This window comes from Solanum stenotomum, chromosome 3 (genome assembly GCF_019186545.1).
Source record: "Solanum stenotomum isolate F172 chromosome 3, ASM1918654v1, whole genome shotgun sequence".
Taxonomy (NCBI): Eukaryota; Viridiplantae; Streptophyta; class Magnoliopsida; order Solanales; family Solanaceae; genus Solanum; species Solanum stenotomum.
Window position 1 is genome coordinate 66,766,402 of NC_064284.1, and position 27,440 is coordinate 66,793,841.

The window sequence follows — 27,440 nt, forward strand, 5'->3', positions numbered from 1 at the left end:
TGAGGGAGTAAAGGTCGATGACTATAAATTATAATGTCTGGTTGGCAATTTGTATATTACCCTTTAGATGGTTATTTTAAAATAAAATAAAAAGAATAACTTTTACTCATCTAACAACTATACTCTGAATTTGAACCAACTAAGATGAATAAATTAACATTTTCTCTGTTCACTTTTATTTCATTATTATAAATATATACATAATTTATTAGAAATAATGATGGATATAATACTTATTATAATATCCATATTAATTAATACTTAATATAAATCTTAATAAATAAATAAATAATATTAAAAGTAAAATAATAAATTAATTTACAAGTAAAAGTGAACGGTAAAATTATGTGTGACACCCTTCGATATGACCCAATGATTTGGGCTTGATACTTTCATATTAGAGATCTCAAATTCAAAACTCCTTACTAACGAAAGTAAAATTTACTCGATGTGCGCCTAAAGAATAACGGCCGCAAATTTGCGTGGTAAAGGTTATATCGGCAGTGATGAGCCATGGAAAATGTGGGGTCACATACATGTCCTTTAGTAGATACAAAAAAATATTCATGTGTTGTCACTTACTTGTATATAAAGCTCTGATTTGCATTTAATTAATTTTTGACTTTGAAACTTCAACTTTGCCTTTTCCATTTACTCACTGTTCCCTTCCCATAGAACATTCAACCAAAAAAATAAAAACTATTTAATTACTTTCTTCGTCTCCATTTATATAATGATAATATTATTTCAGTAGTCATACAATTTTTTTAATTATAATTTTCTCAAAACTGAATCAATAGCTATCTTGATTTGTAATAGCTTTTCGTGTAGCTTTTAAATATGTATTAGTATATTTTATTTCAAAATTATATGGAAAAAAAAAGAGTGATTTTAACTTGATATTCCGAAGAGTTTCACATAATTTGGGACTATTATTTTTTTTAATATCAAATACAAGGAAAGAATGTATTAAGTGAATAGTGATTTGATTTAATTGAAAGATCATACTGCCTGGATATATGTTTGGTAAACAGAATCCCATTTTAAACGTCAAATTGTTATTTTTGCGTAAAAAGAAAAGGAATATGATTCCTATATCCTGGCAATAAGCTACAAGGTCAACAACTACCAAACTACCCTAATTAACTGCGAACGTAATAAATTGTTAATTTATTTGTACTCCCTTCGTCTATTAACTATGGTTATTTTTCAAAACATTAAATCTATTATATTCAAAGAATAATATAGTAAAAATCATTATTTTATGTATTAATTTCTCCGTCTACTTTTAGTTGTCACGATTTCCTTTTTTTAGAGTCAAACGAGAAGAACTTTGACTAATATTTTATGATGTATTCATCATATTGATATGCAAAAAATTGTAATTTATAGTATTTTTCGTATAGTTTTTTAATAACTAATTTTTTTGTTTAGTATATCAAATTAATGTAATCTAATTTAACTTTGAAAATTAGTCAAATTGATTTTTAAAAGAACTCTCTATGACAACTAAAAGTGAATGTACTAAAAGAATATGCTAAGTTAATACTGAATAAATAAAATTCAAGATAAGGATGACTAGAGATCAATTTTCCTTATCAAAATATTTTTAATGTCACTCATTTAGCTTGACTTACCTAATGCGATTTAGATGAAGACAGGTTTAAGTTCGATAGTGCAGCCTTTGATAGATAAACCAAATGATGTGACCATTTAAGGTAAGAAGGTTTGTTTTGGTTAGAAATTAGTCGGATCATATGCACCTAAAATCTAGTTGAGAAAAGCCTTTGTTTGTGGACAAGAGCAGAAGAAGATGCCAAAAATTGATCTTCTACTATGCAATTATAAATAAAAATAATTGGATTAAAAAATAAAAAAATAATTAGAAATAAAATAATTGGATTACTCTAGGATTGACTAAAGTGAGAAGTAGTCATTATTGTGTCATTATTGTACAAAAACACAAATTCTAGTTATGATGCAATGTATGAGCAAATGGATTTGTGGCATGCTTAAGCCCTTCTGATAAATTCTCATACCTTTAATTACTCAAACCAACTAAATATTATTTATTTTCATACATTCTGATTCCTAACTAACCAAAATTATCTTCATTTGACTCTCTCTCTTTCTTCTTCTGCCTCTAAGAATTGGTAATTTTCTCTCTAAGTTTCTGAATTATGAATCCTTTCTGGTTTTCTTTGAAGAAAAATTCATAGCCATTTTCAAGAATTGTGTATCTGTTGATTGAGCTAAGCACATGATATATGACTTCAAATGGTATTCAGAATTGTTTCTTTTCGTTTGCGGGATATGGTGAGATATTCCAAAATTAAGTCTTGAGATAAAATTTATATGGTGTTTAGTTCTATGTTGTTCGAACTATTCAAAAATGTCAGTGGTTGCGCGTCAAATTCTCCAAAAAAAGTATATTTTTAGAGAATTCAACGGGTGTGGCATCAAAAGTGAAGAGTTGGCGCAATTAGTTGGCATATAAACTTATACCTTCAACCAATCTCAGGCTTAATCCTGGGATAAGCAGCCTAGTCCCATCTAATTTTGGAATCATTTTAATTCCATCTTTATAAATTAGTCTAAAGATTATAAATTGCTTACCAAATGAGATGAAATTTATACTGTTTTTTTTTTTTTGGGGTTAATTTCTGTGTTTATATCTTGTCTTGATTGGTTAGGTAAATTGAATTCTTGCTATTTATTTGAAACTTTCAACTTCTTGGTTTCTGCAATGTTTTTGTTGGAGTGAAAACAATACTTATAATCATGATTTTTCCTGATTACTAAATATCAAATTTTGTAAAAACATATCTTTGTGCTAAACATGAGTTTCTCTTTTGTGTAATAGAGCCTTGACAGTAAGTGGTTAGATGATGGAAGAAATTAAAGTGGAAGGCTTAAGTGCTCTGCCTTTATTAAACTCTTCAACCATTGCTGTAGCTATCAATGGTAAGAAAAAGAGCAAATATGTAGTCAAGTGGGCTTTGGACAAATTTGTTCCTGAAGGAAAGGTTTGCTTCAAGCTGTTACATGTCCGTCCACGCATAACTGGTGTGCCAACCCCCAGTAAGTTGTTTATCTGCACTCTGTTGTGTTTAATTGTTACTTATTCGAAAGCTTTCTGGAGTAGAAAATTTGTTTGCAGAGGGCTTCCATAGGCTAGTAATTGTGATTAATGTAAGATGATTATAGACTTCACTAAATTGATGAACTACTAGAGTGTAAGTTAGGCCAGAGAATAGAACATCCTTCTAGTTTGGTGCTTTAGTCTATGATGACAGTTGATCTTACATTATGTACTCCATCTGTTTCAATTTGTTCGTCTTACTTTCTTTTTTATTTTGTTTAAAAAAGGTCTCTTTCTTAATTTTTTTGACAACTCATTAATTTCAACATCCATATTATACATATCTTTAGCTTAAGACTGCAAGGTTCAAAGATCTTCTTAAACTCCGTGCAAGTCAAACTAAGACAAACAAATTGAAACGGAGGGAGTAATACATAAATATCTGATGCTGTGGTTTAGTGAAGAAAAGGAAAAAGGAAGAATAAGAAAGAACTTTGGTTGCACACCCTTTACACTTGATAAATTTGCTTCCAAATCCTGGAACAATGTGATTTTCTTTCTGGGTGGTGGGGTCTTTAGGCCTTTTCTTGCTTGAGCATGACATGTAACCTTTCTTATCTACGTGCACTCTTAACTTTGTGACGATATAAGCTTCAACTTCAGAAACAAAAGGCAAGGAGAAGGGAAAGTGAGGAAACTAGAAAAGACAATATCTAACAAAATCTTGAAGATGCTAAACCTTCCTTCTCATATATTATGTCACACGAGCCCTTCATTTGCCTTAACGTACCCGTGCCAAATATATATGAAGTATTTTCTGCAAATAGTCTAAAATACACTAAATATTATCATAAAGCTGCACGTATCACTGCAAAGATGCTTATACACACTTACTGGATATGTCATGTGAATGAGTCCATCTAACATGGTTCATATGCTATTTCCTTGAGAAAGCTGCCAATTTTTCTTTGTACACATCAGTTGTCATTAATTCAAAAATCTGGAAACAAGAATTAAGTTTTGGGACTATGATATGTCAGGACTATGACTGCTTTAATTATAATCCTTCCTTTCTTTAGTGGGAAGCTTTATACCTATTTCACAAGTGCGGGAGGATGTAGTGGCTGCTTTCCGAAAGGATGTGGAGTGGCAAACAAGTGAAAATCTGCTTCCTTACAAGATGTTATGCACTAATCGAAAGGTAAATATATATCTCAGATAAGTGGAAAATCTCCTGAAGTTAAATCACTGATCATCCAAAATATATGCAGGTCCAAGTAGAAGTTTTACAACTTGAATCAGATGATATCGTGAACGCAATAGCACAGGAGATCACCAAGCTTAATATCATCAAGCTGGTGATAGGTGCTTCATCTCGTAGCATATTTTCTAGGTAAGAAGATTTATGCTGTTACAAATTTTAATGATGAACTACTGACACTCTAGGTGGCAATCTCTTTATTTTTTTACAATAATTACCAAGGTATATATATTTGCCTCAACTCATATATGTAGTCATTAATCCTTATTGCCACACCTCAAAGTTGTGATACTCGAGAAATGCAACAACCTGTGGGTATCTTAGAAGATACAATGCAGCTAGAAGAGAGGGATGACATCCAATATTGACGAAAAAGCTTATTTATTTGACATACATGCCAGCTTTATAAAGATCCTTGTGGTCATTGATTTGTAAATTGTAATATCAAGAGAAACATTATTCTAGAATAGGGGGAATTTATATGGATTCACTTCTGATGAGCTGTGAAATACCCTCTCTGAAACAAACCTGACATTTTATCTCCTTAGATCATACGGTTGTTTCGTTTTAATTTGCTAAAACTCAGGTAAAATATCCAAGTACCCTTTTTCCTATGTGGACGAACTCTTAGAATTTCAATAATTAATTAGGACAATGTCAAACTAAAAGAAGATTGCAAGAAGTTCATATTATCCAATACTCAAGTATGAAGCAGCTAATATTCAACATCATATAGCTATTCAAAATTATACGAGACACATAATATGAAGAGGGTACTTTCTTGCATCATTGCCATTCTCCGTTGTAAGTTCAAACTTTTTATCTGATGTTTAGGGGACAAAGCTTATCCTCAAGAATCTCGGGCAGTACTCCAAGCTTTTGTACCATCTATGCTGTTTCAAAAGGAAAATTGTTATCTGTACGTCCTTCTGATTCAGAGATAAATGGAAGCAGTTCAGCTGGAGATAGTTACACAAGTTGCTCAATCACCAGTTCAACAGTTCACACTTCAAGTTCACTAACAGGTAAAAACCAACTGTTTCACCAAACAAAATACTACAACTGTCGGCCTGTTTTGCGTACCTTAGCTGAACTTGTTGCCTTCGGCTGGAGAAACATTTTACTTCTTAAGGGGTTTATGTAGTTCTTTTCTCCATTTCTTGCACCCTGTGATTTAGAAATGACATGAATTCACATTAACATCACCCCTAATCTAAGATGGAGAAGACTTTGATTAGTACTGAGTGTCTGGATGTCGTATTTGATGGCTCTAAATGAACGGGATGGTAGCAACTGTTGGAAAACTGATTCTAGTATCTCAAAAAGAAGTGTTCATATTATTTTCTATATTCATCATATTAAATGGGTGTTAATATCCAGTTAATTGTCTTATAAATCATTATTAATTTTGGCCTAAATATGGCAGTTGGCCAACGTCTATTTCCTTCTAATTGGTCTTCAATCTTTTGCCTTTAATCTTCATAAAACAGCCTTTATAATTCTTAATTATTTTGACCGTTGGTTGATGACTATTTTTGGGTATATACATATTCCTCTTGTGTTCTTATGGAGAAGAAGAAAAGATATAAAACAATATACATTTTGAGAGTAAATCTTTCCTCCTGTATTCTATTGGTGTGCTGGGTTTTGTTCTTTAAATCTTTGTTAGTTTCTGGTTCCTAGTTTTATAATAGAAGAGCTTGTTGAATCCTAGGGGATACACCCATACCAGGTGAAATATCCTTAAGGACAGTGCCTTTCAACACGCCTCAAGCTATGAGAATTTCCTATAAGAGTTATTGGTGAATTACAAGCTTTGGTGAATTCGGTACAAGTGTTCGTGATGAAGGTATTTTCCGTAATATTTACAACAGCAACTAGTTAATATACCATGCTGCACCTCTATTAAAGCATGTCCCAGGATTGTGATAGCATGTGCTGGATCTTGATTGAAGAAGTGTCTTTGTAATAAACCTTCCACTAGACAAGGAAGCAGTTTAGTTCGTTCTTAAAAGTACATTAATTAGGCATGGTATAAGAAGGTAATATTTTGGGCCTTCTAATAGAAAAAAACACTTGAGATGTCTTCACAGAATAGGTAGTCATTCCACTGTCATTGATTCATTCTCATCATCATGTGATTCATTTTAATACGCCTATTCTTGAAAATACACAACATTTTGGTGAAAGATTTGTCCATTCATAATAGAAAATATCTCTCTATCATATGTCTATGAGTTGAGAACACATCATTTCGTTAAAGAGTATGTCTATTCATAAAAGGCACATTGGTGAAGGTTCACTATCTAATTCACTCTCCTGCAATGTCTCTTCCATTATGGTGATTCTTGAGTAGTTCATTGCGTCTTACGTGTAGGACTTTGCTTTGCTATTTGCACCAAGGTAGCATGGAAGTATACTTTGGAACAAAGCCTTACATAGCAATTAATTTTTCACATTCAAACTCCATCTTTCTTTTGTTATGCCTTGTCTATTGATTTAGTGTTTCCATATTTAGTTATTTTCTAATGATAAATTCCATGTTCTTGAGAGAATTTTCTATGTGGGAGTAAGTTCATCATTTCTTGGACTGAACAATTTATCTGTATTCTGCTTTTCAGAAAGGTCAGAACCAGACTCAAGTTCTTCATACAGTCACTTCCGTTCTCCTTCACTGCCAATGCAAAGATTTCGAGCTCTTTCACATATTAATCAGAACTTTCCTCATAGAAGAGCATGTTCAAATGTATCAGTCCACCATAATAGCTTATCTCTTGATTTTGGTGATGGCGAGGATGATGTCAGGTCTTGTCCCCAAGGAACATATCTTACTGATGGAGATGACCTTACTTCTACTTTTAGGAGCTTGGTAACAGACAACTACACTATAGCAGATGATCAAGCTTCAATTTCAGGGGCTCTGACAGATTCATCGTCGAGATATGAGGTATATTCTGACTCAGGTTGTGATATTCATTACTTATCAAATAGGCATAGCTCAAAGTTCTGATCAACTGATGATGACATGATTTCATTTTACTTACATCAGACATGCTTCCTGTCTTTTAATTTCTGTATCTGTCAAAAACAATCTAGCGGACAGCCTAGACTTTTAACACCGTTCAATCTTCTAATGCAGACGGACATCAATTTTGAGCTAGAGAAGCTAAGAACTGAATTAAGACATACTCGAGGAATGTATGCAGTTGCACAAACTGAAGTAATTGACGCTTCTAGGAAGGTATGCTTAGGCAACAATGACTTTCATTTTTTGTCCTTTTATGTCTAATTCCTATTGTATTGTGATCATAAACCTACCTGCCACGAACAGATAAATGAGCTGCACAAGCGCCGGTTGGAGGAAGATGTTAAACTTCGGGAAATTTGTTTGAAGGAAGAGGAAGTAAAAGAGTTGGCACTAAAAGAGAATGAGAAGTACGAAGCTGCAAAAAGGGAAGCTGATTATGTGAAGGAGTGTGCTGAAAGAGAGGCAGCACAAAGAAAAGAAGCAGAACTACTAGTCTTACGTGAGGCAAAAGAAAAAGACAAGCTTGAGAATGCCTTGACAGGCAAGGCACATCAGTACCAAGAATTCACCTGGGAAGAAATCGTATCTTCCACCTCTTCTTTCGATGAAAATCTTAAAATTGGTATGGGGGGATATGGAACTGTTTATAAGTGCAGCTTGCATCATACTACAGTGGCTGTCAAAGTTCTTCACTCTGAGGGATCTCATCTTACGAAGCAGTATCAGCAAGAGGTATGACAAGTTAATGAACGAAAGAATGATCAAAATGAGTTTGCTTGATATCTAAAAGAAAATGTGATATTTTGTCTGGTCATAAAGACCATTGTACCAAGGTTACCTACCAATATTAGTCTCCTCTATTCTAGAATTCTTAGAATCTGCTCTTTTGTTGTTTCAGCTGGAAATATTGAGCAAAATTAGTCATCCACATTTGCTAATCCTTCTTGGTGTGTGCCCCGATCGTGGTTGCTTAGTGTATGAGTTCATGGAGAATGGTAGCTTGGAGGAGAGACTTTTCAGGAAACATGATACACCTCCAATTCCATGGTTCGATAGATATCGAATTGCATGGGAAGTGGCTTCTGCCCTTGCCTTCCTTCACAACTCCAAGCCAAATCCGGTTATTCATCGTGATCTAAAGCCTGCAAACATATTGCTTGATCGTAATTTTGTCAGTAAAATTGGTGATGTTGGCCTCTCAACCATGATAAATTCTGACGCTGCCTTATCCACCATTTACAAAGATACAGGTCCTGTGGGAACACTTTGCTACATAGACCCTGAGTACCAAAGGACTGGATTGATCTCTCCAACATCTGACATTTATGCGTTTGGGATGGTTCTCTTGCAGTTGCTAACAGCAAAAGCAGCAATGGGACTTCCTCACATTGTTGAAACAGCAATCGATAAGGATAATCTAACTAAGGTACTAGATCCAGATGCTGGTAAATGGCCATTAGAAGAGACAAAGAAACTAGCTATGCTAGCACTTAAATGCACAGAGCTTTGTCGAAGAGACAGACCGGATTTGAAAGATGAAATTCTCCCTGCATTGGAGAAATTAAAAGAATTTGCTGATAAGACTCGAGATTCTGCCTCGACTACCAAATCTCCTCCTCCTAACTACTATTTGTGTCCTTTACTCAAGGTATGCCATTATTTCCTTCCCATAACTCTTACATTCTTGATAATGATTCATGTTTCATGTGGCACATAATAGTACCAAAGAATCAATTGTTATGTACTACCAAGTTTCTCATCTTCATTTCTAAGGCACGGTTGGTTCTTGTCACAGGATATAATGAAGGACCCTTGTGTGGCAGCTGATGGGTATACTTATGACAGGAATGCAATAGAAACATGGCTAAAAGAGAAGGATATATCACCAATGACAAGCCTACCATTAGCTCATAAGAACCTTCTACCAAATTACGCACTGCTTTCTGCGATTCTGGACTGGAAATCAAGATAGGCTGGAAAACATTTAGATTGTTTGGATAGATATTTTTTTAGACTTATAGTCTAGTTGAACATAGCATACCAAATTTATATACCTTAACACAATGAACCAGCTGATAGATTTGGATGTTTCTCTGTAAGTGTGAGATTGAGTAAACAGTCCTATAACATGTTAGTAGGATAAAAATGAGTGACAGTAAGAGAAGAGTTGTGGAAGAAAGTTGCATATGAGACTATGTATCAATCTTGAACTCCTGTTGTCATCACTTGAGTTGCAATGGTCAAATTATTAAACAGTGTGATCTTTGCAATCTGTATGAAGATTTGGCATTTTATGGAAAAAGATTTGGGAATTCTAATCCCACAAGAACCAACTTGGCCTCCTATATCTACGGGAGATATTGGGATTCCCTCGACAAAAATAAGTCATAAGTTATAAAATCGAACTTATGGTTTTTGGCTTATAAGTCATAAGCCAAAAGTCAATCCAATCAGGCTCTAAAAGTCTATTTTTGTTAGTTTCAAGTTGAAGGTTTACTTCATATAAAGTTCAAGCCTATTTCAATAACATTAACATATCAATCAAATCCAAAGCCAGTAAAATAATGTTATGTGTGGGCTCAGATCCCAATCAAATTAATGACCAATCAGAGGTCGTCAAGTGTTGAAGATGACATGTTTTGAAGGCCAATTAAATACTTCAATCTTATTAAATACTGCTTTTACGATAGGTTAGATGACTCACACGGGGCAATTAGAATCAAGCAAGAGAGAAGACATTTTCAAGTTAATTAAACAAGAGAGAGGACATTTAGGAAAGCCGCTGTTAATACGCAAAGTTATACTAACAAAGACTCTACCAATAAATTAACTTTTTCGTAATTTATTTGTGATTACGGTTAATTTTCCATAATGTAAAATTTGTCACTAACGACAACATGCTTGAAGAAATAATAAGAAGAGTATGAAAAAATTAGTGTTAGTTGTGTCAGGCACAAATATTTTTTTTTCAAACGTCAAGTTGAGCAATACGAAGATTTATTAGACATACAAAACATGATTTTGTTCTGATTTTCATTATATGTCGTTTTCTCTATATCTACACTTTATTCAACAAAATCCTCTTATATATAACAATGGACAATATATATATAATATTTCTTCACTTCATAATTAATTAGTGGCCTTAATTATTTTTTTAATAAAACAGATCACCACTATCTTGTTTGGTTTGTAGATTAGCATCCATAATCTATCTAAACTTTTCAGGTAATGGGGAAAATATACATATTAATTAATAAATAAAGAGATAAGTTCATGAAAAAGAGCCTTATGCAATATGGCCAGGTGAATGGTGGGGTTTACATTGAATGTGCTTTATTGGACATCTCCATTTTTGCCATTTTAAAAATAATAATCCTTCTTCAATAAGTAATTAAGTATTATATAATTCTCCTCTCTTTTAATAGTTTAAGTAAATTTGTAAGTGGAAAAGTTTCCTTTATTCTTTGGTTTGGGCATTAAGCATGCATTTCCGCTTGGCCTGAAAAGTGCTTAAGGAAAAAGTGGGGATTATAATCAACTTATTTTAAGATAAAGCCAAACAACATTTATGTATATATAATTGGGACATACAAGCAATTTGAAGATATTTATGGAGTTGGTTATAATACACACTAACACCTGTTTAGTCAAAATGTTTCTCCCCGTCACAAAACACCAAACTAGAGCCAGCTAACCTTTACATGGGATGTCTTTTTTTTTTATTTGGTTTATAACAATAGCATTCGAGTCAATTTTCACACACAAACTAATTTGTTGACTTGTATATGTATTAGATAACTCTTTGAATTGTGATGATTACTCACAAGATAGTAATCATGAGATGGAATCGACCTTTCATTGAAGGAGTTTCGAGGAAGAATCATTGTATGTATTTCTTCAATTGAACCTCTTTTGAGTTCATAATTAAGGATTTTATGTATGAGTTCAATTTCTTGTTCTATTGAATTTGATTGTTTTTTATCACTCTGCCAACCACAATGTTAGCAAATGGCAAGTCTCCGCTTTTCTTTTGATTAATTCAACTCATATCTTACCTGTCCCTTACGATACACTCTCGATCAATAAAGAATTTAAGCATATGAGAAGAAATTATCTTACATATTTTTTTGTGTGATAGTATGTGCACGTGCATTGGGAAACAGAGAGAGCATCTTGATATAATGCATACGTAAGAGAAAGGAGAATACAGTAATCAAATCTATATGTAGTAAGCTTATAAATGTTATGGTGTTAGACTTTGTCACACAATGACAAAACTGGCAGATCAATAATTTCAATAATGGGAAATGGCTCTTCTTTGTCTTGTTGCTGAAACAGTGTGTCCTTTCTAACTAATGTTTAAGCTTTTAACCAAAAACAACAAAACACTTCACAACTGGTTGTTGGTAATCATATCTTTGGAACTTCCAACTGTCACCAGATTTTCTCTGAAATTAAGGCAAGTCCACTGCTTGTTATCTTCTATCACAGGATAAATTAATTAAATGTCACTCTCTAATCTTTGACTGTATTTTACAAATATATCTTGGTCATATCGCGATGTGTACTTCCTAATCCATCAACCCCTTTCTTTATGACAACACTGATACTAGTTGTGTGAGACTTCTTTTTGTCTCACGAAAAAGTAGACTCAAATCTTATACTTTTGGGTTTATTTTTTTGTGAAACAAAAATGAGTCTCACTCGACTAGTGTCAGTTGTGTGAGTCACAAAATAGAACTTTTTTGAATCTTGAGGATGACATTGGAAGCTAATCTTCAGGATCCAGAAACTTGCTTCTGATTCTTGAGGTGAAAACTTATGCTTTGCCAAAAAACTGAACACCAACTTCATTGTTCTTGCCAATTGATATAAGCTTCACCACATTCTCTTGCTGTGATTGCACTTAGGGAGTTGAGACATGTCCTCAAAAAACAGTTTCCTCACAAAAAGTCAGTGTGTTGTATCAGCATGCTTATCATGACCTAAAGTATGTTGATATCGATCGATTTGATCAAGTCAGTCAGAAACACGTCATGCTTCGAGCAGAAGCATAAAGATTGTCCATTTTACTTTCCAATTTCTTCAAGCTTGCTGAGGACCTGCTTTATATTAGGCCTAAGAGCAGGTGAGGGAGAACAACAAGCCACAGCAAGCTGAAGGAATTCATAGACATGATCTTCATTAACCACCCTTTGGCCATCATCAGTTTGGCTAACTAGAATTTGTGGATGATAAAAATCCGCAACTCTATGATCAAGAATCGCACTTTGAATGGCATTAGGCAAATAAATATCCTTATCAAAATTTGGTTTCCTGTAGAATGTTTCTTTCCCTGTTAATAACTCTAACAAGATAACCCCCAGGCTGTAAATATCAGTTTCTTCACTAACTTCTCTCATCTTGATCAATTCAGGGGCTTTATACCCCTGAGCTGCTGAAGCTTCAAGCATTTCTTGGCCTGCAGTTGGATTCAAGAGAAGATGCAATCCAAAATCGGACACATATGGCCTGAAGTGTCGATCCAAAAGTATATTATTCGACTTGAGATTTCCATGGATTATGGGAATTTCTAAGTCTGTGTGAAGATAGTCTAGTCCTTGAGCAATGCCAATGGAGATCCTACATATGATGTGCCATTTATGAGCCTCACCGTTCCCGTCTGTATCATTAGACACAATGTTCTTAAAACAAATACATTTGTATACTTGAGACATATATTGAAAACTAATACATGTGTGTACTTTAGACTTGAGAGTGGTTCAACTTAACACGGATTAGTTATTAATGAAACTATAATTTTGACAAAGTACCTACTATTAGGTTCTAAATTGACAAGAAAACTAACTGAGATTTGAGGTAAGATATGTTAAACTATAGCACTGCACATGTGTAGGTTTTTAAATAAGCAGAAGAAAACAAAATCCATTTAAATCCAGAAAACAAACTTTTTCAACACAAAATATGGAGAAATATAATATCAAAAAATATTCGAAAAAAATGGAAGAAAGTAAAGTTCATCTGTGCTTTCCAGATTCAGAAACAGTGTTGTTGAGATGTCACCAAAAAAAAAGTGAAAAAGAAAAGGGAACAATCAAAGGACCTAAAAATTCAAACTGCATATAGATATCTAATTATTGAAGTCCCTTACAGTTGTGAGAAAATGATTGAATGAGACTTTTTTCAAGGCACCAAATGGCAAAATCAAGATCCCATTTTTTGTCATGAAAATTTTGTATTACTAACCAATAGAAGAAAACAGAAAATTATTGTGAAAATCAACATCTCCTGCCAGATGCTACAAATCATTAAAATGACCACTCTTGTTTTTTCTTATTCTATTTCCAAGACAAACTTTTTTGAATAAACACCACACCATAGGCTTAAAGATTTGTTAGCACTCAAGTCATTGTGTTTTAAAATTATGGTAACACAATTCTAATACTTATAACATATCCAGTATAATCCCACACGAACAATTTTAATACTTGTATATTAAAAAAAACAGCAAGAGCACATACCTCTAATCAATTGAGCTAAAGTACCATGACGATAAAAAGGATGTACCATCAGTTTCTCTCCTCTTTGCCCTGCATAAAATGCACACAAAGGCACCAAATTAGGATGCCTTAAAGACCCCAAAAGCTCCATTACAGGCACAACTTCTTTCATTGTGACAGTACAAGCTGGTCTCAAGAACCTCAACAATGTAAGTCTATCAATACTCAGCAAACTAGCCCTGTATAAAGTTCCATAACTTGATTTCCCAATAACTTCACCAGGGGCATCCAAGATTTCATACACAGTAAGATCTTCACCATCTTGAAACTTGATCAACAAATCTTTTTCAACCCCATCTCTTTCTTTTACCTCAAAATTAGCTTCAACATCCCTAGAAACAATTTCCCCTCTTTTCCTTGTACATAAATAGATCACTAACAACAAAACAATTAAAGCAGTTACTGAACATGGTACTATAATAAGTATGAGCATATGCTTGTGTTCCATTTTCTTGAAAAAACTGACACTTGGGTGTTAAAAAGATTGAAACTTTATGACATTTTAATGGAAAAAAGGAAGATTCAAGATCTGGTTAGAAAAGGGTAAGTCTTGAAAATGCAATCATTTTTTATGGAAATGGAAGGAGTGAAATGTGTAAAGGGGAAATGGGGTTTTTGCGGAGATTGTGGCAAAACAAAATCTTGAAGAGGACTTTGGCTTTGTGAAGAAAGTTGCCGCAGAGAGAGGGAAAAGGAGAGAGAGAGAGAGAGAGAGAGAGAACAAGTCAAGATTAGAGAGAGGGAGATGGGGAGTTGGCAAGAGAAAGAGAGAACAGATGGTGGCATGTGCCGTTTATATGGAAGGAATTCATTTCATCTCATGTATTAATTGCCTCTCCATCCCATTCCCTCCATCCTCACCAAAATAGTGTTAGGTTTAGAAGCACAAAATTTAAAAAATATTCTCTCCGTCCCATTTTATATGTCACATTTTTACTTTGCACTTGCATTAAGAAATGATGTAACTTTACCTTTCTATTCTTATTTAATGATTTCTTAAGTCAACTTTATAATAAATGATGAATACATTTTCAAAATTTATTAACTACTCCATCAAGGGTATAATAGGCAAAATATGATAATTTATGCATAAATTTTATAAAATGACAAGTATTGTGGTCCAGCTATTTATAGAAAAGGATGACATATAAAATGAGACGGAGGGAGTATATTTTATATATATCTTTAATTTATTATCGTGAAATTTAAAAGTTTTTTATACTTTCTTATACTTCATATCTGATTAAACTAAGACACACAATAAAACATATGAAGTATTACATATACATGCATGTGCAACGAGCAGAGCCGACTCCGGGTTCGACCCAGCTCAATTCAGTTTTGATCAAAATTTAGCTCGAGTCAACTTGACTAGCTAAAGTTACATTTTTTTTCTTGTTATTGATAGAGTGATATTCTCTGTCTCTGTCAAATAAAAAAGAGAGGGAGAAATGGAAGAGAGGAGAAAAAGGGGCTCGTTTTGGTCATGTAATGATTACTTTAAAAATCATTCATTAATCTTAATTAAGTTAGCAAAACATCAATTCAATAATTATTATTTATTAAAAATTAGTAATTTATAATTGTGTACTTTAATTGATTTAAGGAAAAAGGGTAAAAATGTCCTTAAACTATGTGAAAGGAATAAAAATGCTTTCAGTTTATAGTTTGGCTAAAAAATGTTTTTACCGTCAATATTTTGGTTCAAAAATGTTCTTAAACTATGCGAAAGGACGAAAAATGTCCTCCCTTTTTAGTTTGGTCGAAAAATGCTCTTGCCGTCAATGCATTGGTAAAAAAATACTCTTATTGTTATTTAATGGGTCAAAAATACTCATTTTTCAAATAAATATATTATTATTTTCTTTTGGAAAAAAGGACAAATATACCCTCGAACTATCATAAATGGTATATAGATACCCCTGTCATATTTTTGGGACATTGGTGTCTCTGCCGTCCAAAAACTAGAGCATATATACCCTTTAAACTAAAGGACATAAACGTGTCATAATCTTATCCACCAACCCGACATTTATTAAATATTGGATCAATGGATAAGATTGTGTCACGTGTCCCTGTTTAGTCTTTCGTTAGAGTGAAGGGCATATATGCTCTAGTTTTTGGAGGGCAGGGGCGTCAATGTTCCAAAAGTATGACGGAGGTATCTACATACCATTTACGATAGTTCGGGGTAAATTTGTCTTTTTTTCCCTTTTATTTTAAAGCATTTCTTTTTCTAATAATGTTTTTTAAAAATTAGCAAATGTTTATCTTACTTCAATTCAAAGAAAATAAAAAATGAAAATATTTCTAATTTTATTATCATTATTTTTTATTGTTATATAAATATAAATTAATGATGGATATACTATGATCTTATATATATGACATATAATATTTGTCGAAAGGGTACATGAAGTTATTCTATTTAAATTGATAAAATGAGATTAAGAAGAAAAAAAATATTTCCGACATTTTTATTTGGTTAAAGTAATTTTAGAAGAAAGAAAACAAGAATAGTGTTCTTTAATAATATTTTATTAGGAAGAAGATGTGTGTTTAAAAAGAAAAAAATATATATTTATTCGGAAAAGGGCATTTTGACCCATTTTGTAACTATAGGGGCATTTCTGGACAAAAGTATTGACGGTAAGGGCATTTTTGAGCCAAATTATAAACGGAAGACATTTTTATTCCTTTCACATAGTTTAAGGGCATTTTTGACCATTTTTCCTTGATTTAATGTAATTAAACTCTTTATAGACATCGTTACTTAATACTATTTTATGGATGGTGCAAAATCAATTAATATTTTAAATTAAAGAATTCAGAAATTAAATAAATTCAATATTTTACAATTTATTATTGATTATTTTGTTCAATATAAAGTAAACATCATTTAATTTAAGCTCTAATTCAGACTCTAATATGTAACCACCAAATTAAATTACTATAATACTTACATTTCTCTTAATCAACTAACTTATTATAAATCTAACTTTTTTACTAGCGTAACACTACGTAAAACTAAACATTAAAGAGTTAACTCGAACTCGACTCAAGCTCGGGCCCCAACACCCAACCTACTTGTTACTCAACCTATCTTTGAAAAAGGTTAAGATATAGAAGAGGGTAATATTTTAAAGGAATTTTCTTGTTGAAAAATACCTAAAGCATTTGTTGGTGGTTGCACGTTGGGAATAAAGACCCCCACAAATTGGAATAACACTTCTAAAACGAAAGAGGACTCCACGAAGTATCCTTTGCCTCTTTGGACCATTTCCTTGACAAGTGACAAATCCCAACCAACAACATATACCTAAACCAAAAGAAACAAATTATATACATGTAGCTAAGAGGAACGAGTTATCGTTACAACAAAGATAGGATTCTCGATAAGAAAATATAAAATATAACAAGAAAATTTAATATTTATTATGTGTATATTAAAGATAATTTTAAATTTATATACAATGTAATTTTTTGATGAAGTTCAACAATACATCGTTGTAGGGAAAAAAGTGATGGAAGTCTAATGGAAATTAAAGGGAGTAGGATGTTATATGGTCCATTTTACATATTGGATAGTATGTAGTGAGTGACATAATTATTTGTCTGTTGTATAAAAGTTTCTTGAAAAGTGGAGAAAAAGAAGGTTAGTATAAAATGCCATTACAAAGAGACAAAGAAACAAGGTGGCATGCTTCCCTATTGCTTCTTTCACTTTTTTGGTACTTCCTATTCATTTTTGAATTTTGACCATATGTTTTTAGTGCCACTATAACTTCTAGTTTTTTTTAATTTTTTTTTTTGAGATTGCCTTTTCAGAAGTGGAAGTAGAATCATGACTATTGTTTCCAAAATAGTTTTAGATTTAATAATTAAATTTTTTAGAAACTCAGTAAACGAATTTAAATATTTGTTGAAATACTAAATTCAAGTTCAGTTGAATTCAATAAATATAAATAGCATTAGTATTCATTTGTTATATCTTGATTATTTCATATGATACCTATAATACAATAAACATCGAATAATTTTATACACTAAGATTTAGATATATATGAATCACCTAATATTTTCTGGTAACCTTGAACTTTCATGATTATGATAAGTTGATAACCCACGTTGTCACTCTTGATTGCATTGGACAATGGATATATAATCAACTTGTAAGTAGAAAAAAAACTAAATGATCTAGTAATTTTAAATGTGTTACAAAATATGTAATTGAAAATATTAAAGATTTGTGACATCTTCACCTTCTCTTTCAAGGTCTTAGTTTCTCAATTTTCCTTATATCAATGTATTTTGATGTTATTTATGAGAAAGAATGCTACATTTGACTTGTCAATTTTTTCATTTAAAATTTGGTGGTAGTTCCTTGTCTTAATTATTATTCATAATCATATGTTACTGTCCCCACTATTAATCTTGTTTTTTTTTTCTTTTTTGGTAATTCTCTTTTTCTAGCATAATCAAGAGGATTTGGCCCCATCCTACCACGTGAGGATGATTGCAAACCCAAAAGCCTGAACGGGTTGTTTGTTGTTCGAGAATTTTTGATCTCGCAAATTATTTCGGTATAAATTCAGAAATTATACGTAAGAATTATAACATTTCGTGGTTATTTAATAGGCAAATATTTCTATCTAACACTTTATAGTGCCTAATTCTTTTATTTTACCCCTGTGTATTATTCCTACAATTTATTTTTTCATTTGATATTTGACACTCGTTTCAAGCTTTAATTAATTTGAATACGGTTAAAAATTTCCTTTTAAAGTAAAACAGTTTTTACTTAAAATAAATTTATTTTCAAGATTCGAATTTGAGCTCCTAATCAAACCTTTGATAGTACTACTTGAATTACTCCTACAATTACAAATCATGAATTGCAACAACGACCTCATTGAACCTTAATAATGTACAGCTGTTTTTTGATCGATAATCAATTTGGTTGGATTGGTCTCTCAAGTTATTAATACCCGGCCCCGCACGTCGTAGGAAAGGTGCACCTAATCTCTTTCTGGTGGACGTTTCGTCATGTTTCATCGAAAAAAATAAATTAAAAATTTAAAGTGAAAAAGTGATATTTACAAATTGAAGTTTTTATTTTTTTTATTTTTTGTGAGTAAATTGGAGTGACAAAAATGGAAACATGTTTTTATTATTTTTCAAATTCTTGAAAATTTTGAAGTTGAATTTTAAAATTTTATGATCAAATATATTATTCGGAATTCAACTCAGAAAAAAAAAGTGAAATAATTATTCTTTCCCTTAAAGATTTTTGTAATTAATTAATTTATTGTGCATGGTGACACTGTTGTTTTCACGTATAAAAGTTTTTTATTACAAACGTACTTAATTAATTAACGACTTAAAAGTGCATTAAATTTAAGACATTATTAGAAAAAACACAACCATCTAGCATGAGAAAAAAGGGATATAATTTTCGTCTTAGAAGTTAGTAACAATTAACTTACAAAAAAGTTTTAGAGTTGATGATTATTTTATTTCCAATAGCTTACAACTTTTATTTTTTTGGGCAACTTTTCTGGTCCTGCCAAATTTGGAACCATACTGTTGAGAGACTTCTACATTAGTTTGGTGGATGCAGTAGAGGACTAATTAGTAATGTGATCAAAGTAATTAATTAAGTAACATTATTTTGATTTAGGATGAGTTTGTTAGGAAATATAAATCAAACTTGAACAAGAATGGGTTTATATTTATTTATTTATTTTAAAAAAACAAGTACTAGCTACTAGCCAAGTTGAAAAAGGATTATTAAGAGTTTGTCATTTGTATTTAAAAATATGAAAACAAGAGTTATAGCTATGTGAGGAAAAAACTTAAAAAGAACTCCTTAATGTATTTTTCAAATTTGAATTTTGAAATTGAAATAAATGAGCGGATTTAATAAATAATTACTTATTTAAAATATTTTTTAAATATTTCCATTTTCATTCATGATTAAACGGCTAATAAATATATCTATGGTTAGATTTAAAGCAGGAAGCAAATGTCGTTGACCTAGCTAGATAATTGCTTATGCTACAAACATTTATTGTGAGATATTGTTGAACTCAGGGATCATTTGATTTTTGAATAAGATAATTAAAAAGAAAAAAATAGAAAACAAATTTAAGTTTATAAATAGCGTAACTTTTTTTATTATTATTATGGATGTGTTTATGTTGGAATAATTAGTGTTAATGAGAATAAAAATAAAGTCAAATGTTGGAGCAAGTAGAAGGACAATGAGTTGCGATGACTATTTTCTTTTGTTCTTCTTTAAATACTCATACTAAAACACAATTTAGTTCTTGTAGAAAATTCATATGAATATTATTGAAGCATATTTTTAATATTAGAGTTTTATATTTTATTTTAAGTGTGAAAATATGAGAAATAAAAAGAAAAAAGTGTGAATGCAAAAATAAAAAAAGAGCAAGAAAAATTTAAGATTATTTTTTTGTGGTTATATTGTAATTTTTTTATTTTTGTATCTGCAAAAGAAAAATTGGTACATCTATAATAATTTTCATAAGAAGAAGAGTGAAAAATAAATCTGATTACCAACATAATAAACTCAAATTATTCGTTAAACTAAAGAAGGCAAGAAAAATAATCTCATATGTGAGAACTGAGAAGGATCAAATGTACCCTTAAAGGCCTTAACTTTGCAAAAGATCAAATATACTTACATGGATTTTATTTTTTAAAATAAAATTTTAAAATTAATCTTTTTCACTTACGTTAGATATGTAATAGTAAAAATACGTATAAACCATTTTTATAACTAATAATATCTAAATAGTAGTAATAAAGTCGAGTATATATTTGACTCTTTACCCTCTGTAATTTACTACTCCCTCCGTCCCTTTTTAGTTGTCCACTTTAGAAATGGCACACAGATTAAGNTTTTATAACTAATAATATCTAAATAGTAGTAATAAAGTCGAGTATATATCTGACTCTTTACCCTCTGTAATTTACTATTAAATTGTTTGGCAATAAACCAATAATGATGAAGTGCATTGGCTGGAGAAGTAGAGTGATAAAAAAATAGTAGAGAAAATGATGGGTTAGGTAGCGTTGAAATTAAAATGTAAACAGAGCTGAGCTCTGACTTCAAAGAATTTTGGGTTGCTGACTTTTTTTTTTCCTCCGTGTTCGAAATTTATATTGGAGTCTCGACGAAATTTGAATTGTGTACTATTGGATTCATTTGGGGATGACGCTCTCAATAAAATTTTCTTTGTATCCAAAGTTCAAATCGAAAACCTCTAATTAAAGATGAAACAGTTTCACAACTATATCACAAAATTTGAGCATCGATAAATTAGTATTATTTTTTTGGTGCTGACTTAATCCTTACTCAAAGACACCGACATTCAATTAATGTAATGTAATTGAGTGTCAACTGTTTGACGCTTCTTTGATGTTTAGTACATAAGGATTATAATAATTAATAATAAGACTTTCTCAAATAGAATTTTAAGAGCTTATATTAGCTTTACTTTTTCTCAAGAGGCATGATATTGATACCCTCAACTTGAAAAATAAACTCGGAGATTCCTTCATTGGGCAGCACAAAAGAATTAATTAAGAAATATGGGAGAAATTTTAAACGGTTATTTGTGAGAATATATAAGAATAGTACTGAATAGAGTTTTTTTAATAATATTGATTAGTTATACTGAAATATTTTTTCATCTTATTTGGTGTATTAAATAGTCATATCTTTAACCGTATTAATTCATGTATTAATTACCATTATATATTACTAATATCATAATTTGTAGTGTATTAATTATACACCCCATATTATTAAATAAGATGTATAACTAATACATACATTATATATTTTATCGAATAAAAAATTGAATAATATCATAATTAATACATAAATTAATTTTTTAATGCATCCTATCAAACGAACCTTAAATAATTTGAAGATGGTAGTGAATATGAAAGCACAAACAAAGGACATATATGATCAATGTTTGTTCACTACGTACCAGACGAATAAACCTATTGCCACACTAATTAATTTCAATAAATAATATCTAACCAACTCTTGCGATGTGTTTTGTAATACGGAAAATAGTTTTCAAATTTTGTTCATATTTGGTTGAAAAAAATATTTTTTTTAAGGTAAATAAGTTTCTTACATATGAGTAAAAATGACTTGTGTAATGAAAGTAGGAAAACAAATTCAATAAATAGCATTTCACATTAATTGTCACTTTTGTGTGTCCAACACACCCCACCTTTATCCCCGCCCCCATATTCCTACCCTTTATCTTTACTCTCATATAGGTGTTTGTCTAGATTATACAAAACGTTTTCCAGACAATAATTTCTGCTTACTTGTCAAACACCAGACAACCAAATTGAAACGAAGGGAGTAAATACCATAGCAAAAAATTTAATGGCACAATTTAGTTCCATTTCCCATTAGGGGTTAAGGTAGTTGTTGGGCAGCACAGGTTTGGCTCTCTCAGTTCACTTCTTCTTTATTAAAAAGGATCAATTTTCACAGTAGAGGAAGTTATATTTTGTTATTGTCAATCTATATGTGTTAGTAGAAGTATAAAGCAATCAGAGAGAGATGTGGATTGTGCACAACTACACCAATTATGACATGGTTACATTAGTTAATTCATGGATTTTCTTGTTCAAAGAAGTATGTTTCCATTATTTGCAGCAGAAAATATATTGGGGATGTCAAGGAATGTAGTACATTGGGTTAGGAAGCTTGAAAGAACGAATCGATGCGGAGGAGCCTAACAGATCACTCCACTGATCTCCAGAGTTGCCCACTATTATCAACCCCTCTTCTACCATCTCATTCCTTTTCTCTGATTTATAAATTGTGGCTGATTTGCCATGATCCTCTGATCCCCTGTATAACAAACATTAATCCAGAATTTTAACATGTTGTCACCCTACATTAACAAATATAGGTAAGGGAAGCTTCTTATATAACTAATCAACAAGCGAAAAACAAAACCAGTAGAATTTTAGAGGTGAGATAGTAAAGTGAAGCCCAAAAAACTGGTAGAAATATTTCTTGTATTACGGCACAAACCTGAGGGATAACAATAAACTACTAGGAGTAATAAATTTGATTAAGAAAATTACAAATGGACTAGATGACATGCCACCTGCACTGCCCCATTTAAAATTTTCAGAAATGGATTTGAAGGAGTGAAAGCCACTTGACTCTAAGGAGAGGGGGTGACTTTCGCCTATCTATAAGGTCTAAGGACAGTTGGAGTTGACTGTCCTAGTTCTGTTAGAGTAAGTTGAGTTTTTCTCTGCCTTGCTTCGCCACCGCCCTGCCCCTTTGCAATCTGCAGATTGTCAATGAAGTAGTATGCGATATGGTAAACTTGTCAATTAAAACACAAAACTAAATATATTTGCTATAGGTTCACCTAGATGAATAATATGCAATTTGATTGAGAAATCTGGAGTCTCTTTTCCGTTTTGAAGTCATGGGGACTAGTTGCAGATATCAAAAGATCTCAGAACTATAGAATGAATAAGAGTTTTTTTTACTTTTCTACTTTTTCTGGCTTTATTTCATCATATTCCTTCCAATAACCATTCTGATGGATTTGCCTATCTAGTTGATAACTGTCATTACATTATATGGCAAATACTCCACTTCTTACTCCCTTAAAGGGCCTCATGCAGATTACTTTTAACTCCTTTAAATACTTGACCCTAATACTTTTATACTCAAATACTTCTACCTGGAAAAGAATTTCCATATGCAGAGAGAGATGGAAAGAGAGACACACTAACAGCAATGATTTAGGTGTATCAAGAAGCAAAGGTCTTCTGCACATGCTACTCAAGCTCTAAAACTATCTGATTTTATTTGTTTAAAACCTTACCCTCTATGGATTATTATCACTAGAATTGTTCCTATTTCTTCTTGAGTTCTGGAGTTATCTATTTCTGTTTTCATTTTGGTCAAGCGAAAGACATATTTTGCTGTCCTTGACAAAGGAGATATATCAAATATTAATATCACCAACTAGAAAATAAATGGCATTCTTTAGTTTACCAAGTATGGAGAATACTGACATTTAAGATGGAAATGGAATATTGGTGCAATTTGAACGTGAACTCTTATAATCTTAGCACCTCTATATCATCTAGGTAAGGCTACATATGTGGGGGGGTGGGGGGGGGGGGGTTTGTCATGTGGATATTTTTCCAAAGTAGGAATTATTAGACCTATAATTGTTACTTTCAGGAGTTTTGGTTCCTCAACATGCCTTTAAAGCTACCTTCTATAGACCAAGTAAAGTTAATCAAGTTCCTGGAAAATTATTGCCATGTCGAATTCTTGGATAAAATTTTACTGACAAATAAATTTCAACTCCAATCCCCGGATTAAGATCAGAGAGTATAATATATGCAAAGCAATAACTTAAGACCAACTAAGCATAGCAATAATGCAAAAGCAACTACTGTTTTGAGTAAATGATGAAGTACTCATCAAACTTCCCTCTAACTAAATTTATTCCTAAGGAGAAACTGTTTGATTCTTCCTAAGTTAGAAAGATCACCACTTAAATAAGGGTTCTAATTTTGAAGTATCTCTGATTTCCCATACAAAACTAAAAAGAATCAAATGGAACCGAATAGATGCAGATCATTCATCCAATTGATCTTTAACTATTTTGGGATTGAGACATCGATTGGCTATGACCTAGATGGGAAGCATTACCAAAACAGACCATATACCATGCCAACGGGGAAGATTCAAAATTCAGTCTTAATGTCTCATATCTCATAGTTAATTCCATTTTCAAAATTTCAAGTTATAAATGACTCATTTCATAGCTAATTTTCCATTTTCAAAATTTCATAACTCATTTCCATTGATATAAAATCTGAAGCAGTTATAACTTATAACTCACCTCAATATGAGTTTGTCCCAATCCTGAAACCCAGCATTCATCAAATTCTCCACTGTAACAATTCTGTGTCTTTCGCTACGCCCAGTCAACAAGAAAACTTTGAATCCTAGCCTCATAACATCTTGATAAAGCTTCAAACTTGATCCAATTGCTGGTGCCACTCCCTTCTCAACCCATTTATCGAATTCCACACTATCAAAAACCTCCGACCTACAAATAACCCCCAAAATACCTTATCAGAAAATCAACAAAAATGATCAGTAGCATACAAGAACACATTGAACAATGCTCAAAAAAACTGAAATATAACTTCAAGTATAATAAACAAAGTTCCATTTCTGATGGTAAAAAGACAACCCAATTCAACATTTGTGTTTGTGGATTGAACCAGGTGTTTAATTAGTCGAGGTGAGCCCAAACATGGAAATATTAATGAGACTCGTACCCATAACCATGTTGGGAATAATAAGGAAGATTGGAAAGCAAAGTCTCATCAACATCAAAAATCCAGACATCTTTTCCATCTTCCCCCAATTTCATGCTTTCAGCAAAGGCTCCAGCTTCACTGGAAACTCTATCAATCTCCATCTTATAAGCCCCACCAGTAATATACTGTCTCACATAATCAGCACATTCCTGTGGAATTATCTTCCATGGGCTTAAATTATTAGCCTCCACAGCAAACCTCCAACTTGTACACTCTAAATGAAGCGTTCTCTTCAAATGGGGTTCATTATTTTCAAAAAACTCAACAATCAATGGCCTATCAACCACATGGGTATTCAAATCTTCATTTGCAAAAGCAAAAGTAAACAGAATCAAGAAAATGGAAATTCCCAAAATTCTCATTTAAAGTTCTGCAAGACAAAATCCTCCCTATAGGATTAAGGGGTTGTTCTTAAAGAGATAAAAAGAAGGAATAGGAAGAGATGCTTGATGGGGTTTCGGGTTTTTGCAGAGATTCTTTGCTTTTCTTTTTCCCTTTGAGAAAGTAAAATGAAATATGTAGATAATAGTTGAGCTGCGATTTTCGATGCAGATGGAGAAAAGGGAAGAAGATAGAGAGAAAATGAGAGAAGAGGAAGGAAGAAAGTAATGGAGTCAATGGAGAATAATGCAGAGAATATGTCACAAGGCACAGGAGACGTGAGTGTTGGCGGGGCCAATCACATTGCTTCATTCTGTTGGATTCGGCGCGCTCATTCTTATGTTGCCTATAATTCTACTCTTTTTCTTTTCCAAAACAGAGGGAGTCCTCAAATCATCTTCGAATTTACTCATTTTAATTTGATTTCTATATTTATTTCTCATTTTTGACAAAGCAAGAAAGAATAAAAAAAACTCTACTATATTGTCCCTTTGTTTCTAATTATTTGTCCAATTTTCATTTTTTATTTATTCATTTTAATAAATTAAGAAAGGACAAAAAAAATTATAACTATTATATCCTTAATTAATTACTTTGAAAAATATAGAGCTTCTTGAAAATTTTAAAATTTTAATTTATCCACTTCATTATTAATAGAGGTAAAATGGTAAACTCACTATATCAATCATTGTTTTCTTAATAAGTGTGTCAATTCAAAAGTGGACATGTAATTAGGGACAAATGAAATATCAATTAATAAGGATAAAATAGTAAACTCACTATATTTATTACTCACTATCTCCCAATTTATGACTTATGTTTGATTTGACACGAAATTTAAGAAAAAAAGATTTCTAAAACTTATGCCAGAAAATAAAGTTTTTGGCCAAAAACATCCTTCAATTATACCTCAAACTTAAGTTACATCCTTAAAGTATAATTTTTAGCAGAAAACATCTTTCAGGTATTTAAAAGTGAGTAATTTTCATCCTTCTGTTAGATATCGTCAAAAAACTAAGGGAACCTACAAAAACATGAGTAGTTCACGTGACTATCAACAAAAGTTTTCCTACATAATTTCATTACTTGTTATAAGAAGTTCCTATAAAAAATATTTAAAATCTTAAAAATTATTGCCTACGAAAATAAAAAAATGTTTGGAAGGTGTGAGGGTACATGATCTGCTCTTTTTCTCATTTAGTAACAGAAAGAAGCTGAAGCTTAATTATCTTTACCTTTTTCATAGCCAAACTGTATTTAGATCAATAATTTTTTGGGCCAATCTGATAGTGAAGTGATCAAAATATTGATTATGTCTCGCATTTGAGTTCTTTCTACATTATTAGAAGCGGAAGTCTCCAACAAACGGCGCTTCTAGCATATTCAATTGAGAAGAAACATATTTCAACTAATAATATTTTAAATATCAAATTACATGAAAAATAAATGAAAAAACATTTAAATTAAGATTTTGCATAATACTAAACTCAATTACCAAAAAAGTTCTCGACAATATTTTTGGCGTATCTAAGAACAATAATTAGGAAGGAATGACTTGATTTTTGTGGGATCTGTTAGTTTTCTGATAAATTAAAAAAGAAGGATGGAAATTGTTCACTTTTAAATACTTGAAGGATGCTTTCTGCTAAGAATGATACTTTAAGTGATTTATAGTCACACAATAATTAG

General features: G+C 31.8%; 3 protein-coding genes across 3 annotated transcripts; 1 reads left to right on the forward strand and 2 right to left on the reverse strand.

The window, feature by feature from the left end:
- The first annotated feature begins 1,966 nt into the window (after window positions 1-1,966).
- Window positions 1,967-9,624, forward strand: LOC125859906 (U-box domain-containing protein 35-like). The gene is made up of 10 exons (XM_049539758.1): window positions 1,967-2,153; window positions 2,864-3,081; window positions 4,162-4,283; window positions 4,354-4,475; window positions 5,178-5,368; window positions 6,965-7,290; window positions 7,483-7,584; window positions 7,675-8,103; window positions 8,270-9,019; window positions 9,167-9,624. The coding sequence occupies exons 2-10, from the start codon at window positions 2,886-2,888 to the stop codon at window positions 9,341-9,343; spliced, it is 2,415 nt and encodes an 804-aa protein (XP_049395715.1). The 5' UTR covers window positions 1,967-2,153; window positions 2,864-2,885; the 3' UTR covers window positions 9,344-9,624.
- Window positions 9,625-11,674: 2,050 nt separating this feature from the next.
- LOC125859911 (putative kinase-like protein TMKL1) lies at window positions 11,675-14,752 on the reverse strand. Its single transcript, XM_049539764.1, has 2 exons — window positions 13,896-14,752; window positions 11,675-13,036 (listed from the first exon to the last, which is right to left on the reverse strand). The coding sequence occupies exons 1-2, from the start codon at window positions 14,380-14,382 to the stop codon at window positions 12,444-12,446; spliced, it is 1,080 nt and encodes a 359-aa protein (XP_049395721.1). The 5' UTR covers window positions 14,383-14,752; the 3' UTR covers window positions 11,675-12,443.
- Window positions 14,753-22,586: 7,834 nt separating this feature from the next.
- On the reverse strand, window positions 22,587-25,973 carry LOC125859914 (acid phosphatase 1-like). Its single transcript, XM_049539771.1, has 3 exons — window positions 25,329-25,973; window positions 24,884-25,093; window positions 22,587-22,848 (listed from the first exon to the last, which is right to left on the reverse strand). Exons 1-3 carry the CDS (start codon window positions 25,730-25,732, stop codon window positions 22,671-22,673), a joined length of 792 nt encoding a protein of 263 aa, XP_049395728.1. The 5' UTR covers window positions 25,733-25,973; the 3' UTR covers window positions 22,587-22,670.
- Window positions 25,974-27,440: the final 1,467 nt, after the last annotated feature.

Bases quoted from the DNA above. Each gene is read 5' to 3' on its own strand.
- LOC125859911 (XM_049539764.1), bottom strand. From the start codon at position 14,382: ATGGAACACAAGCATATGCTCATACTTATTATAGTACCATGTTCAGTA. The intron at 13,037-13,895 runs GTATGTGCTCTT...CTAATGATACAG, and splicing joins TTTAGCTCAATTGATTAGAG to ACGGGAACGGTGAGGCTCAT.
- LOC125859914 (XM_049539771.1), bottom strand. From the start codon at position 25,732: ATGAGAATTTTGGGAATTTCCATTTTCTTGATTCTGTTTACTTTTGCT. The intron at 25,094-25,328 runs GTACGAGTCTCA...GGTTATTTGTAG, and splicing joins TATTCCCAACATGGTTATGG to GTCGGAGGTTTTTGATAGTG. The intron at 22,849-24,883 runs GTGAGTTATAAG...TTTGTTATACAG, and splicing joins TGGGACAAACTCATATTGAG to GGGATCAGAGGATCATGGCA.
- LOC125859906 (XM_049539758.1), top strand. From the start codon at position 2,886: ATGATGGAAGAAATTAAAGTGGAAGGCTTAAGTGCTCTGCCTTTATTA. The intron at 4,284-4,353 runs GTAAATATATAT...AAATATATGCAG, and splicing joins TGTTATGCACTAATCGAAAG to GTCCAAGTAGAAGTTTTACA. The intron at 7,585-7,674 runs GTATGCTTAGGC...TGCCACGAACAG, and splicing joins TAATTGACGCTTCTAGGAAG to ATAAATGAGCTGCACAAGCG.